We start from the raw sequence: 12,563 nt of genomic DNA, 5'->3' as shown, positions 1-12,563 counted from the left end.
TCCGTCGAGATGTTTTGACCCATGTCCGAGATGTTTTTAAGTAATCCACTCTTCTTTTCTTTTGTAGGATTTAGTGGCCTCATGTCTTCCCGAAATAACGTTGTAGAGATGCCTTCCCAGGTTCCTGCGGGTATGGCCGGTTGGGTAGACTCCACGGTTCTCCTGTGTGTCTCGCTGGCTGATTCTGAGTTTTGTGCTCAGCTTAGGCAGTTTCATAGTGTCTGTAGCAATTCTGGTGATGAGAAGAACTATGAACTTGTCCCTCCTTCTTTTGACGAGAGAGTCTGTTTTTCAACTCGGGTTGTTGATGGTCGCCCTTTCTTTTATGCTTACGACTTTTTCTTCGGTCAGCTGGGTATCACCCTTCCTTTTACTCAATTTAAAATCGACCTGTTATGGTCTTGTAATGTTGCCCCTTCTCAACTTCACCCCAACTCATGGGGTTTTATAAAAATTTTCCAATTGTTGTGTAATGGCTTTGGTATTCCTGCTTCCCAATCTCTCTTCTTCTACTTGTTTGTCTTGACTAAGCCTGGAGTGTTGAAAAAGAAAGCAGCTTGGGTCTCATTTCGTTCCACCCAGGGAAAGAAGGTTTTTTCCATGTTTGACGAGTCATTCCGCGATTTTAAAAACTACTTTTTCAAGGTCCGAGCTGTTAAAGGAACTCGGCCTTTTTTTCTGGACGAAAATGATGAGCCCGCCTTTCCCCTGGAATGGCAAAAAGATGTGAGGGTCTCCAGGTATTCTTGGGACATGTTGGACGAGGCTGAGCGAGCCTTTTTGACTATTTTGGAAGAACGCTGGGGTCAAGCTCCCCATCTTGATACAAAGAAATTTCTAACCAATCCTTCTCTTCTTCAAACTGAACTGGGTATCTTGTGTTTTCTTTGCTGTTTGTTTATGTTACTTGTAGCTGTATTTCCGACTTGTTCGATTTGTAGCTTGACTTCTGTTTTATTTGCAGAGTCAGTGAAGAATAATGAATCTATGAAAGCTTTTAAGAGGGCGCAGAAGGCGACTGCTGCCAGGAATATTGCCGCCAAGGCGGCTGGGGAGGGGTCATCCCAAGTGCGCGAGAAGCCATCAGTGCCGAGTTCCCCCATGGTGAAGAAAGTGATTCCGACACCTCGGGTCCGCTTGGTGGATCCTCACCCTACTTCTGCCGTTCCATCTGCTGTCCCTCCAAGTAAGAAGCAAAAGACGGTTGAGCCTTTCGACCTTAATGCCCCTGACTTCAATGCCATTGCGTTCATAGATCAACAAATTGGGCCCTATGGTACCCTCTTGATGGACGATGTGTCCATCCTCCACCATTTGGAATTTATGGCCCAGAATCACGTGCAGATGGCGTTTATGGCAGCCGTTATACACCGGACTGCTCAAAGTCTCCCTCTTCATGCCACCAAGGCATTTATGGAGAAGGCAAAGCAAGAGTTTGACCAGATGAAGGGGCTGAAGGAGGAGCTCGAATTAAAGGTGACCAAGTTAGAGAAGGATCTAGAGAATGAGAAAGCGAGTTCCCTTTCATTGGCGGCTTCTTTGCGGTTGGCTGAGGACACAGCCTGATGCATAAAGATAGTTATGTTACAACTTATCGGGAGGTGATGCATCTGAGGGGGGAGTTGGACAGTGCTCAGGAGGATTATTCTGAGCTCCAAGGTCATCTTGTTGGCAGCGTGACTGCTGCTTACGAGAACTTGAAGGAGCATGTTCGGGTCATTGCTCCCGAGGCCGATCTCACCCTTTTCAGTTTAGACAATGTTGTCAGAGATGGCAAGACTGTCCCTGATGACGAGGGTGATGATGATGCTGATCCTCCTCCTGTGTCCTCTGCCAAAGTGTTGACGTCTTTTGTTCCTCCGGTTGCACCTGATTCAGATTGCCAAGTTCTGAACCGAGAGGACGGAACTATAGATGCCGTGCCTATTTAGACTCGTCCACCTTCTCCTTGTCCTGATGATGCCACGAAAGTTCCTGAAGCTTGTTGATCTGTAGCTGGCCCGGCTTGTGGGCTTTTGAAACTTTTTTATTCAATTGCTGACTCTTCTTAGTTGCTTTATCTAGCAACTTTTATATTTTGAACAATAGCTTACGGTCTTTTGATAGTAGGTTTTGGTGGCCTTTCACGGCCTTTAAAAACAAGGTAGTCTTTTGACTTGGCATCTTCTTGCTGATGTTTGAAATCTTGAAGCTTGACCTCCTCAGATTGTTTTATTTTATCGTTTATAGCTTTGATCCTTTGAGGTTGTGACTCAGGGGTCCAACTTGTTTCTTGATGGGTCTTTTGCGCTAGTCCCTCTTTTAGTTATTTCTGTAATCCTCTTTTTTGGACCTTTGTTAGGTCTCTTTTCAGGGATTACTTTGATAACTTTGATGTGGTAGGAGTCCGACTTGGTTTACGTCGGTCTCCTTTAAGTTATTTTTTGTAGTCCTCTTTCTTGGATCTTTGTCAGATCTCTTTCAGGGACTACTTTGCATAACTTTTAGTGGTAGGTGTCCGACTTGGTTATGTCGGTCTCCTTTAAGTTATTTTTGTAGTCCTCTTTCTTGGATCTTTGTCAGATCTCTTTCAGGGACTACTTCGCATAACTTTTAGTGGTAGGAGTCCGACTTGGTTATGTCGGTCTCCTTTAAGTTAATTTTGTAGTCCTCTTTCTTGGATCTTTGTCAGATCTCTTTCAGGGACTACTTCGCATAACTTTTAGTGGTAGGAGTCCGACTTGATTATGTCGGTCTCCTTTAAGTTATTTTTTGTAGTCCTCTTTCTTGGATCTTTGTCAGATCTCTTTCAGGGACTACATGTATAACTCTTTGTCAGATCTCTTTCCAGGGTTTACTTATAACTTAGTTTGACTTGGTTCGTTCGACCAGTCCTTAAGTTATTATTTTAGCGATCCGTAAGACCTCGTCAGGTTCTTTTTTAGATCACTTTCGATAACTTCTTACATTATTCTGTGTTCATCTTTACCGATTTGTAGAAAGTGGTTGGCATCTTTAGATTGTCCTTTGGGTGAATCGCGTTTTCACCTTTATCGGACGATTTATCTTTATCGTGGTCGTGCAGTGAAATTGCTTTTCACTTTCTGCCGACCTGTCGCTTCTTAGGTTGCAGGCGTGCCATGACCTAGGAAGCTCTCATCCATCAAGTTCAGACAGTCTGTAGTAGCCCTTTCCAAGTACTTTTACAACTCAGTAGGGTCCTTTCCAATTTGCTGCCAGCTTTCGTTCTCCTGGTCGAGTTATTCCAATATCATTTCGGATTAGGATGAGATCATCCTCTACAAAACTTCTCGGCACTTCCCTTTGATTATATCTGGAGGCCATTCAGCGCTTTAGAGCTTCTTCCCTGATCCGAGCTCTTTCTTGGATTTCGGGTAGTAAGTCGAGCTCTTTTCTCTGATGTTGGGAGTTCGCTTCCTCATTTTAGTGAACTACTCTGGGCGATCCTTCTTCGATTTCTACTAGAATCATTGCCTCCATTCCGTATACTAATCGGAAAGGGGATTCCTTTGTGGTGGAATGTGGCGTCGTTTGGTATGCCCATAGAACCTGTGGAAGCTCCTCTGCCCAGGCTCCATTTGCGTCTTGTAATCTCCGTTTTAATCCGGCCAATATGACTTTGTTAGCGGCTTCAGCCTGTCCATTGGCTTGTGGATGTTCAACGGATGTGTACTGGTGCTTTATATTCAAGTCAGCCACTAGTTTTCTGAAGCCTGCATCTGTGAATTGAGTGCCATTGTCTGTGGTTATTGAATATGGAACCCCGAACCTTGTGACAATGTTTCTATATAAGAATTTCCGGCTTCTCTGAGCGGTGGCATTGGCTAGGGGCTCTGCCTCGATCCACTTTGTAAAGTAATCTACCCCTACTATGAGGAATTTAACTTGTCCTGATCCCTGTGGGAAGGGGCCGAGAAGATCGAGTCCCCATTTTGCAAACGGGCAAGGCGAGGTCATGCTAATGAGCTCTTCTGGCGGGGCGATATGAAAGTTGGCATGTTTCTGACATGATGGACATGTCTTTACAAATTCTGTAGCTTCTTTCTGTAGAGTTGGCCAATAAAATCCCGTCCGGAGTACGTTTTTGGCGAGAGCTCTTGCTCCGAGATGATTGCCACAAATGCCGTCGTGTATTTCTTCTAGAACTTCCCTTGTGTTGGAGGTCGGCATGCATTTTAGTAAAGGTGTTGAGATTCCTCTTTTGTACAAGATGTTGTTTATGATGGTGTAGTACTGTGCCTCCCTTTTTAACCTCTTTGCCTCCTTTTCTTATGCGGGGAGCGTTCCTATTTTGAGGTAGTTGATTATGGGGGTCATCCATCCTTGGTCATGACTTGTTATAGTCAGGACTTTTTCTTCTTCCGAGATTGACAGGTTTTGCAACATTTCCTGGATGAGGCTCTTATTGTTGCCTCCAGGTTTGGTGCTAGCTAGTTTTGAGAGTGCATCAGCTCGGGCATTTTGCTCGCGGGGTATGTGGCAGATTTTATACTCCCCGATTTGTTCGAGCTGTTCCTTGGTTTCAACCAGATATTTTTTCATGGTGGGATCTTTGGCTTGGTAGCTCCCTGTTATTTGTGATGTAACCACTTGTGAATCACTGTAAATGTTGAGTTTTTGAGCTCCGATCTCTATATCCAGCTTCAAACCAGCTAATAATGCTTCATATTCTGCCTGGTTGTTTGAGGCCGAGAACCCCAACTTGAGGGAGAGCTCAACTTGGGTTCCTTGGTCGCTTTTTATTATCACGCCCGTGCCGCTGCCAGTTTTATTTGAAGAACCGTCCACGTAAAGATTCCATTCTCTGGGGGTTTCTAGGGCATCTGTGAATTCTGCGATAAAGTCAGCCAGATACTGTGATTTGATGGCCGTCCGAGCTTCATATTGGAGGTCAAATTCTGACAACTCGACTGCCCATTGTAGAATTCTGCCTGCCAGATCTATTTTCTATAATATTCCTTTTATGGGCTGATTAGTTCGAACCTTAATGGTGTGAACCTGGAAGTACGGGCGAAGTCGTCGAGATGTTAGAATGAGGGTATAAGCAAATTTTTCTATTTTCTGGTAGTTCAGCTCGGATCCCTGTAGTGCTTTGCTAATGAAGTAGACGAGTTGTTGCCCATGTTCGTCTTCTCTGACTAGTGCTGAGGCTATTTCCCGGCTCCTTACTGCGAGGTATAATATGAGCGGTTCTCCTTCTTGTGGTCGAGATAAGATAGGTGGCCGTCCTAAGAACTCCTTGAAGTCTTGGAAGGCTTGCTCACATTCTGTCATCCATTCGAAGTGTTTTCCCTTTCTTAAAGTAGCATAGAAGGGGAGAGATCTTATCGCAGCTCCTGCTAAGAATCGGGATAGGGCGGCCAACCTCCCGTTGAGTTGTTGTACTTCTTTGACGCAAGTTGGGCTCTTCATGTTGAGTATGGCTTGACATTTGTCTGGGTTTGCTTCAATTCCTTTTTGCGTGAGCATGAAGCCTAAGAATTTGCCTGCTTCGACTGCGAAGATGCATTTTGCGGGATTGAGCCGCATGTTGTGCTTCCTTATAGTGTAAAACACTTGAGTCAAGTCGGATAATAACGTATCTTCGCTTTGTGTCTTTATCAACATGTCATCCACATAAACTTCCATGATTTTTCCGATGTGATTTGAGAAGACTTTATTCATTAGCTTTGATAAGTAGCTCCTGCGTTCTTGAGACCGAAAGGCATCACAATGTAGCAGTAGTTTGCTTTCGGTGGTAGGAACGAGGTATTTTCTTGATCTGGTGGATACATGGGGATTTGATTATACCCCGAGTATGTGTCCATAAACGAGAGATATTTGTATCCGGAGGAAGCATCTATTAGAGCGTTGATACTTGGGAGTGGGTATGGATCTTTTGGACAAGCCTTGTTGAGATCGGTGTAATCGGTGCACATTCGCCACTTCCCATTTGATTTTTTCACCAAGACAACGTTGGCTAGCCACAGCGGGTATTTGACTTCTCTTATGAATTCGGCTTCCAGTAGTGCCTGTACTTGCTCGTCCACAGCTTGGGATCGCTCTGTCCTAAGTTTTCTTCGTCTCTGCTGCACCGGTCGAGATCCTGGATAGACCGCCAACTTGTGACACATTAGCGTCGGGTCGATACCTGGCATGTCTGCGGCTTTCCACGCGAAGAGATCGACGTTATCTCGCAAGAATTGTATTAGTAATTCTTTTAAATCTCCTTTTAGGATTGTGCCGATATTGGTTGTTTTTTCCGGGGTGTCTCTGATCTGAATCTTTTCTATCTCGCCTTCTGGCTGGGAACGAAGTTCTTCCCGTCGATGAACTCCGCCCAGCTCAATTATGTGGAACTCTTCTCCTTTGCCTCTGAGGTTTAGGCTTTCGTTATAACAGCGACGTGCCGTCTTTTGGTCTGCTTTTATCGTGGCTATCCCTTTTGAGGTTGGGAACTTCATACATAGGTGTGGGGTCAAGACTATTGCGCCGAGTTGGTTGAGTGTTGTCCGTCCTATGAGAGCGTTGTAAGCTGAACTTACATCGACTACGATGTAGTCTATTTTGAGGGTCCTGGATTGGTCCCCTTTTCCAAAGGTTGTATGTAGTGGTATGTATCCGAGTGGTCGAACTGGGGTATCTCCTAGCCCAAACAGGCTGTTTGGATATGCTTTAAGTTCTTTTTCTTCCAAGCCAAGCTTGTCAAAGGCTGTTTTGAATAAAATGTCGGTAGAACTCCCTTGGTCTATCAAGGTACGGTGTAGGTTGGCGTTTGCTAATATGATGGTGATAACCATGGGATCATCATGTCCTGTGATGACGCCAGATGCGTCCTCTTTAGTGAATGTAATTGCCGGAATGTTGACTGCTTTCTCCTCTCCCTCGACATGATATACTTCTTTGAGATATCTTTTGCGAGAGGATTTGGAGATCCCACCTGCTGTGAATCCGCCGTGTATCATGTGGACATGTCTTTCTGGTGTCCGAGGTGATCGTTTTGTTCGTTCGGTATCTTCATCCCTTAGAACTCCCTTAGTCTATCAAGGTGCGGTGTAGGTTGGCGTTTGCCAATATGATGGTGATAACCATGGGATCATCGTGTCCTGTGATGACGCCGGATGCATCCTCTTTAGTGAATGTAATTGTCGGAATGTTGAGTGCTTTCTCCTCTCCCTCGACATGATATACTTCTTTGAGATATCTTTTGCGAGAGGATTTGGAGATCCCACCTGCTGTGAATCCGCCGTGTATCATATGGACATGTCTTTCTGGTGTCCGAGGTGATCGTTCTGTTTGTTCGGTATCTTCATCTCTTAGAACTCCCTTGGTCTATCAAGGTGCGGTGTAGGTTGGCATTTGCCAATATGATGGTGATAACCATGGGATCATCGTGTCCTGTGATGACGCCGGATGCGTCCTCTTTAGTGAATGTAATTGTCGGAATGTTGAGTGCTTTCTCCTCTCCCTCGACATGATATACTTCTTTGAGATATCTTTTGTGAGAGGATTTGGAGATCCCACCTGCTGTGAATCCGCCGTGTATCATGTGGACATGTCTTTCTGGTGTCCGAGGTGATCGTTCTGTTCGTTCGGTATCTTCATCCCTTAGAACTCCCTTGGTCTATCAAGGTGCGGTGTAGGTTGGCGTTTGCCAATATGATGGTGATAACCATGGGATCATCGTGTCCTGTGATGACGCTGGATGCATCCTCTTTAGTGAATGTAATTGCCGGAATGTTGAGTGCTTTCTCCTCTCCCTCGACATGATATACTTCTTTGAGATATCTTTTGCGAGAGGATTTGGAGATCCCACCTGCTGTGAATCCGCCGTGTATCATGTGGACATGTCTTTCTGGTGTCCGAGGTGATCGTTCTGTTCGTTCGGTATCTTCATCCCTTCGTCTATTTCTTTGATCATCATCCCGGGTGTCCAGGAATCGATCTAATTTTCCTTCTCTCACCAATTTTTCTATGATGTTTTTTAGGTCGAAGCATTCGTTTGTGGAGTGTCCTCGGACTCGATGGTATTCACAATATTCCTTTCGGTTTCCTCCTCCCCTTTTGCCTTTGAGTGGCCATGCTGGGGAAATTTTTTCTGTATGGCAGACTTCTTTGTATATCTCGACCAGAGATGCCCTGAGAGGGGTGTAGTTATGGTATTTTTTTATTTTCTCCGCTTGTCGATCTTCTTTTCTTTTGGATTCCTTGTCTTTGTCTCGGTAGGAGGCCCCCAATTTTGAGGTTTCTCCTAACCAAGCGTTTTCCTCCATGTTGATAAACTTTTCTGCCCGCTCCTGCACTTCGTCTAAGGAGGTCGGGTACTTTTTTGATATAGATTGGCTGAAAGGTCCCTCTCGTAGGCCATTGATGAGTCCCATGATGGCGGCCTCCGTTGGTAAACTTTGTATGTCCATGCATGTTTTGTTGAATCTCTCCATGTAGTTGCGGAGGCTCTCCCGATCTCCTTGTTTGATCCCCAGTAAACTGGGGGCGTGCTTGGCTTTATCTTTCTGAATGGAGAATCTGGCTAGGAATTTTTTGGCTAAGTCATCGAAGCTTGAGATGGACTTCGGGGGTAGATTGTCGAACTATCGGATTGCTGTCTTTGTAAGAGTTGTTGGAAAGGCTTTACAGTGAACAGCATCTGGGCCGTCGGTAAGGTACATTCTACTTCTGAAGTTGCTGAGGTGATGGTTGGGTTCCGTGGTGCCATCATACAGGGTCATATCCAGGAGTTTGAAGTCTTTGGGAATTTTGGTTTTCATGATTTTCCTAGTGAACGGGTCTTGCTCTTTGTGTGAATTTTCCTTGAGATTATCCCGGGTGGCTTTTGATTTGAGATCGGCTTCCAATTGCTGTAGTTTTTCTTCCAACTCCCGACGTCGCTGCACCTCTCTTTGGAGATCTCTTCCAATTTCCCGTTGTTGTTGGGTTTTTTTTTCAGTTGTTTTAGGCGATCCAGGAGCGCTTCCATTGCCCCTGAATTTGGTGAGTCTTTGTCTTTGTTGGTTTCCGGAGTGTTTTGTAGCGTGACATCTGCGTTTTTTGTGCGGTGTCCGATCCTCCAGACCTAAATCGTGGTCGTTGTCATGGTCGTCCGCCATGGTGATGGGATGACGTCCAGGTCCCCGGCAACGGAGCCAATGTTCCGAGGGTTACTTGAAACTGGAGGTCGATCTCGGATGAGATCTTCTATGCTGGTCGATGCTAATGTGTCCGGCTGGTGGGAGACGGCCAGAGCTATTGTGTCCGACTTGTTGGACTTGGTGGTGGTGCTGATTCCTTTGTCCCCGGAGGGTGGGGGTACCTGCAAGGGACTCTGATGCTTAAGTTAGCAAGGGTATTATGCAGGTATTGAGTAGAATCAGAGTATGAGTTATACATGGGTGCTCCAGTGTATTTATAATGGTGAGAAGTGACCTTTCTAGATAAGATAAGTTAGTTATCTTATCTTATCTTATCTTATCTTTTGGGTGAGGTCAGCTTATCTTCAACGGAATCGCCTTTATCTCTGTAGGCTGGGATTGCCTCTGGATTTGGGTCGTGTTCCTCTATTTGGACCCTTTATTGGGCTTTCTTGTCGATTTGGCCGAGCTCTTTGAGAAGAGGTCAGATAGTCTGACCTGAAGAGGTCGGTCGCCTTGTCGCTAAACATCCCGGGTCGGTCAGCTCGACCCAGGGTATGAACAAGGTCCTTCTCATAGACCATTGATGAGGCCTCTGATAGCTGCTTCTGTTGGCAGACTTCGTATGCCCAGACATGTTTTGTTGAATCTTTCCATGTAGTTACGAAGGCTTCTCTCGATCTCCTTGCTTGATTCCTAATAGGCTCGGTGCGTGTTTGGCTTTGTCCCTCTGGATGGAGAAAAACGGATTGCATCTGAGGCCTCCGTGAGATACATCCTGCTTCTGAAATTGCTAAGATGATGGCTTGGATCTGATGTGCCGTCGTACGGAGTCATGTCTGGAGCTTTAAATTCCTTTGGGACCTTTAGCTTTCATGATCTCTTTGGTGAATGGATCTTGGTCCTTGTAGGAGCTATCCTCATGAGAGGATCGATTAGCTTTGACCTTGAGATCGGCTTCGAGTTTTACGAGTTTGTCCTCTAATTCCCAGCATCGCTTTATCTCCCATTGTAGGCCTTTCTCAGCCTTTCGTTGATGTAGGGCTTCTTCTTCTAGTTGTATTAAACGGTCTCGAATCGCCTCCATGGCTCTCGCATTTGGAGAATCCTTTTCGTTGTTAAGTTGATGAGTATCCTTTAGTGTAGTGTCCGCGTTTTTGTGTGGCGTTTTATCCTCTAGATCTGAATCATGGTCGTTGTCATGGTTGTCCGCCATGGTGGTGGGATGACTTCCAAGTTCCCCGGCAACGACGCCAATGTTCCGAGGGTTACTTGAAACTGTAGGTCGATCTCGGACGAGATCTTCTGTACTGGTCGGAGCTGTTGTGTCCGACTTGTTGATGGTGGCTGGAGCCGCCGTGTCTGACTTGTTGGACTTGGTGGTGGTGCTGATCCTTTGTCCCCGGATGGTGGGGGGTACCTGCTGATGACAAGTCATCATATACCCATTTTTCAAGCTAATTTCACTTGTTTAGCTAGCATTTATGCACTTTCTTGTATCCTAAGTAAGTGATTTGGAGTAAAAATGCATAACTTCTTTAAATTAAGCAACCACCATGAAATTAATGTTAAATCATGAGGTTTAAGCTAATTTTGATTGAATTTTAATTGATTTATAAGCCTCTTGAATTTAGTGATACTTTGAGTGGTTGTTTGGTTAATTGTAGGTGAAGAAAAGAAAAGAAAATGAAAAGCGTGGCCTAAGAAGCGTAACAAAAGAAAAGGAAAGCGTGGCCAAAGAGGAGAGAAGCGTGCCGCAACTAATGGGGAAGCAACATTGCCCTCCACAAGGGCAGAATGCCCTCTAGGAGACCAACATTAGGTGACCAAGCCAAGGAAGGCAACTCTGCCCTGCCCACTACAAGGGCAGAGCACAAAATGGTGCCTTGGAGCCAAGAGAAGCAAACTCTGCCCTGCCCTTGTGGAGGGCAGAATCGGGCTCTATAAGGAAGAAAATCAAGGGGAAAATATCAACTATGCATGCTACAAGGTTCGAACAAGGAACCATGAGGGAGCCAAGCACTAAGGTCCACTACCGTGCCAAGAAGCCAAGAAAAAATTGTAGCGTGTTTGCCTCCTCCCAGTTTCGAACACGGGCCATGAAGGAAAGGACCTTGCCCTGCCCTTGGCGCGGGCAGGGCAGCATTTGGATGGCACAAGAACTTGGCGCACCAAGCAACAAATTTGGCGCACCAAGTTTTGTTCCTGGCAGCACCAACCGCACGCACCAACGTTCCCTGGCAGCACCACAAATTTCTGCCCTGCCCTTGGCGCGGGCAGGGCAGCATCTCGTCGCACCAAGTTTCTTCCTGGCGCACCAATTTCCTCCTCTGGCAGCACCAACGCACGCACGCCTCAAATCTGGCGCACCAACTTTCCTGCCCTGCCCTTGGCACGGGCAGGGCAGCCTCTGACGCACCATGGCCGCACCAGACTCGCACCAACTCGCACATGGCCGCACCAAATCCACGCACCAAGCTTCATTTTTCTGCCCTGCCCTCCACAAGGGCAGGGCAGCCTCCTGGGAGTGACTTTTTGGGCCAAAATTCAAATTAAAAATTCATTTGAATTCATTTCTTCACCAATTCAAAAGCCCATCCAAATCCCATTATCCAAGATTAGAAAGTGTATAAATAGGAGTTAGTTTGATGTAATTAGGACCTTTACTTTGAGCTTTGAATTTTTACTTTTATTTTGAGAGCTTTTGAATACTTTCTTGAGAGACTTGTCCGAGCACTAAGAGGATCAAGGGAGAATTGATTGATCTCCTTCCTCATTTCCCTTGGGCAATTCTACTCTTCTGTTTTCTGAGTATTGGGTGTGTGAAATTGGGGAAATTCTGTCCCAATTCCCATTCAAACTCTTTGCACTTTGTTCTCTGCATAATTCAATTTCAATTCTGTCCTTCTATTACTTCTTCTTTAACTTTCTGTCAATTGCTTAGTTACTTCAGATCTGGGAAGGAAATTGGGTTTCAGGCTCTGTTACCTAAGCCCTTGGGATCCTGAGATCATAATTCACTCTTGGTTCTTCTGTGAACCTTTGCTGCATTTTACTTTCTTTCTTTTTGAATGTTATTTGCTTCTGATTTAAATTCTGCTCAATCAATTGCTGCAATTTACTTCTTCTTTGTTTAGATCTTGCAATCCCATTCCTCAATTCCCTTTTATATTCAAGCCATTTATCTTTCTTGCCATTTAAGTTACTGCAATTTAAGTTTCTTGCACTTTAAGTTTCAGTCATTTACTTTCTTGCACTTTAAGTTTCTGCAATTTTACTTCCTGCACTTTAAATTCCTTGTCATTTATATTCTGTTGGTTACAAATCACTCAAATAATCAACTGTTTACTTAACTAAATCAACCACCTAACTGAAATTGCTCAATCTTCAATCCCTGTGGGATCGACCTCACTCATGTGAGTTATTATTACTTGATGCGACCCGGTACACTTGCCG

The 12,563-nt window shown here is 45.2% G+C and overlaps 1 protein-coding gene across 1 annotated transcript in view; it reads right to left on the bottom strand.

Moving 5' to 3' along the window:
* Positions 1-3,423: 3,423 nt before the first annotated feature.
* Positions 3,424-12,563, bottom strand: part of LOC107493776 (uncharacterized) — an 18,428-nt gene continuing 9,288 nt past the window's right edge. Inside the window, exon 2 of the mRNA XM_016114826.1 lies at positions 3,424-3,672. Within this exon, the coding sequence (XP_015970312.1) occupies positions 3,424-3,672 (249 nt within the window). The remainder of the gene's footprint in view (positions 3,673-12,563) is intronic.

The sequence above is a fragment of the Arachis duranensis genome, chromosome 6, assembly GCF_000817695.3.
Source record: "Arachis duranensis cultivar V14167 chromosome 6, aradu.V14167.gnm2.J7QH, whole genome shotgun sequence".
Classification (NCBI taxonomy): domain Eukaryota; kingdom Viridiplantae; phylum Streptophyta; class Magnoliopsida; order Fabales; family Fabaceae; genus Arachis; species Arachis duranensis.
The sequence above is the reverse complement of the archived record's forward strand: the minus strand, read 5'-3'. Positions and strand labels throughout refer to the sequence as shown.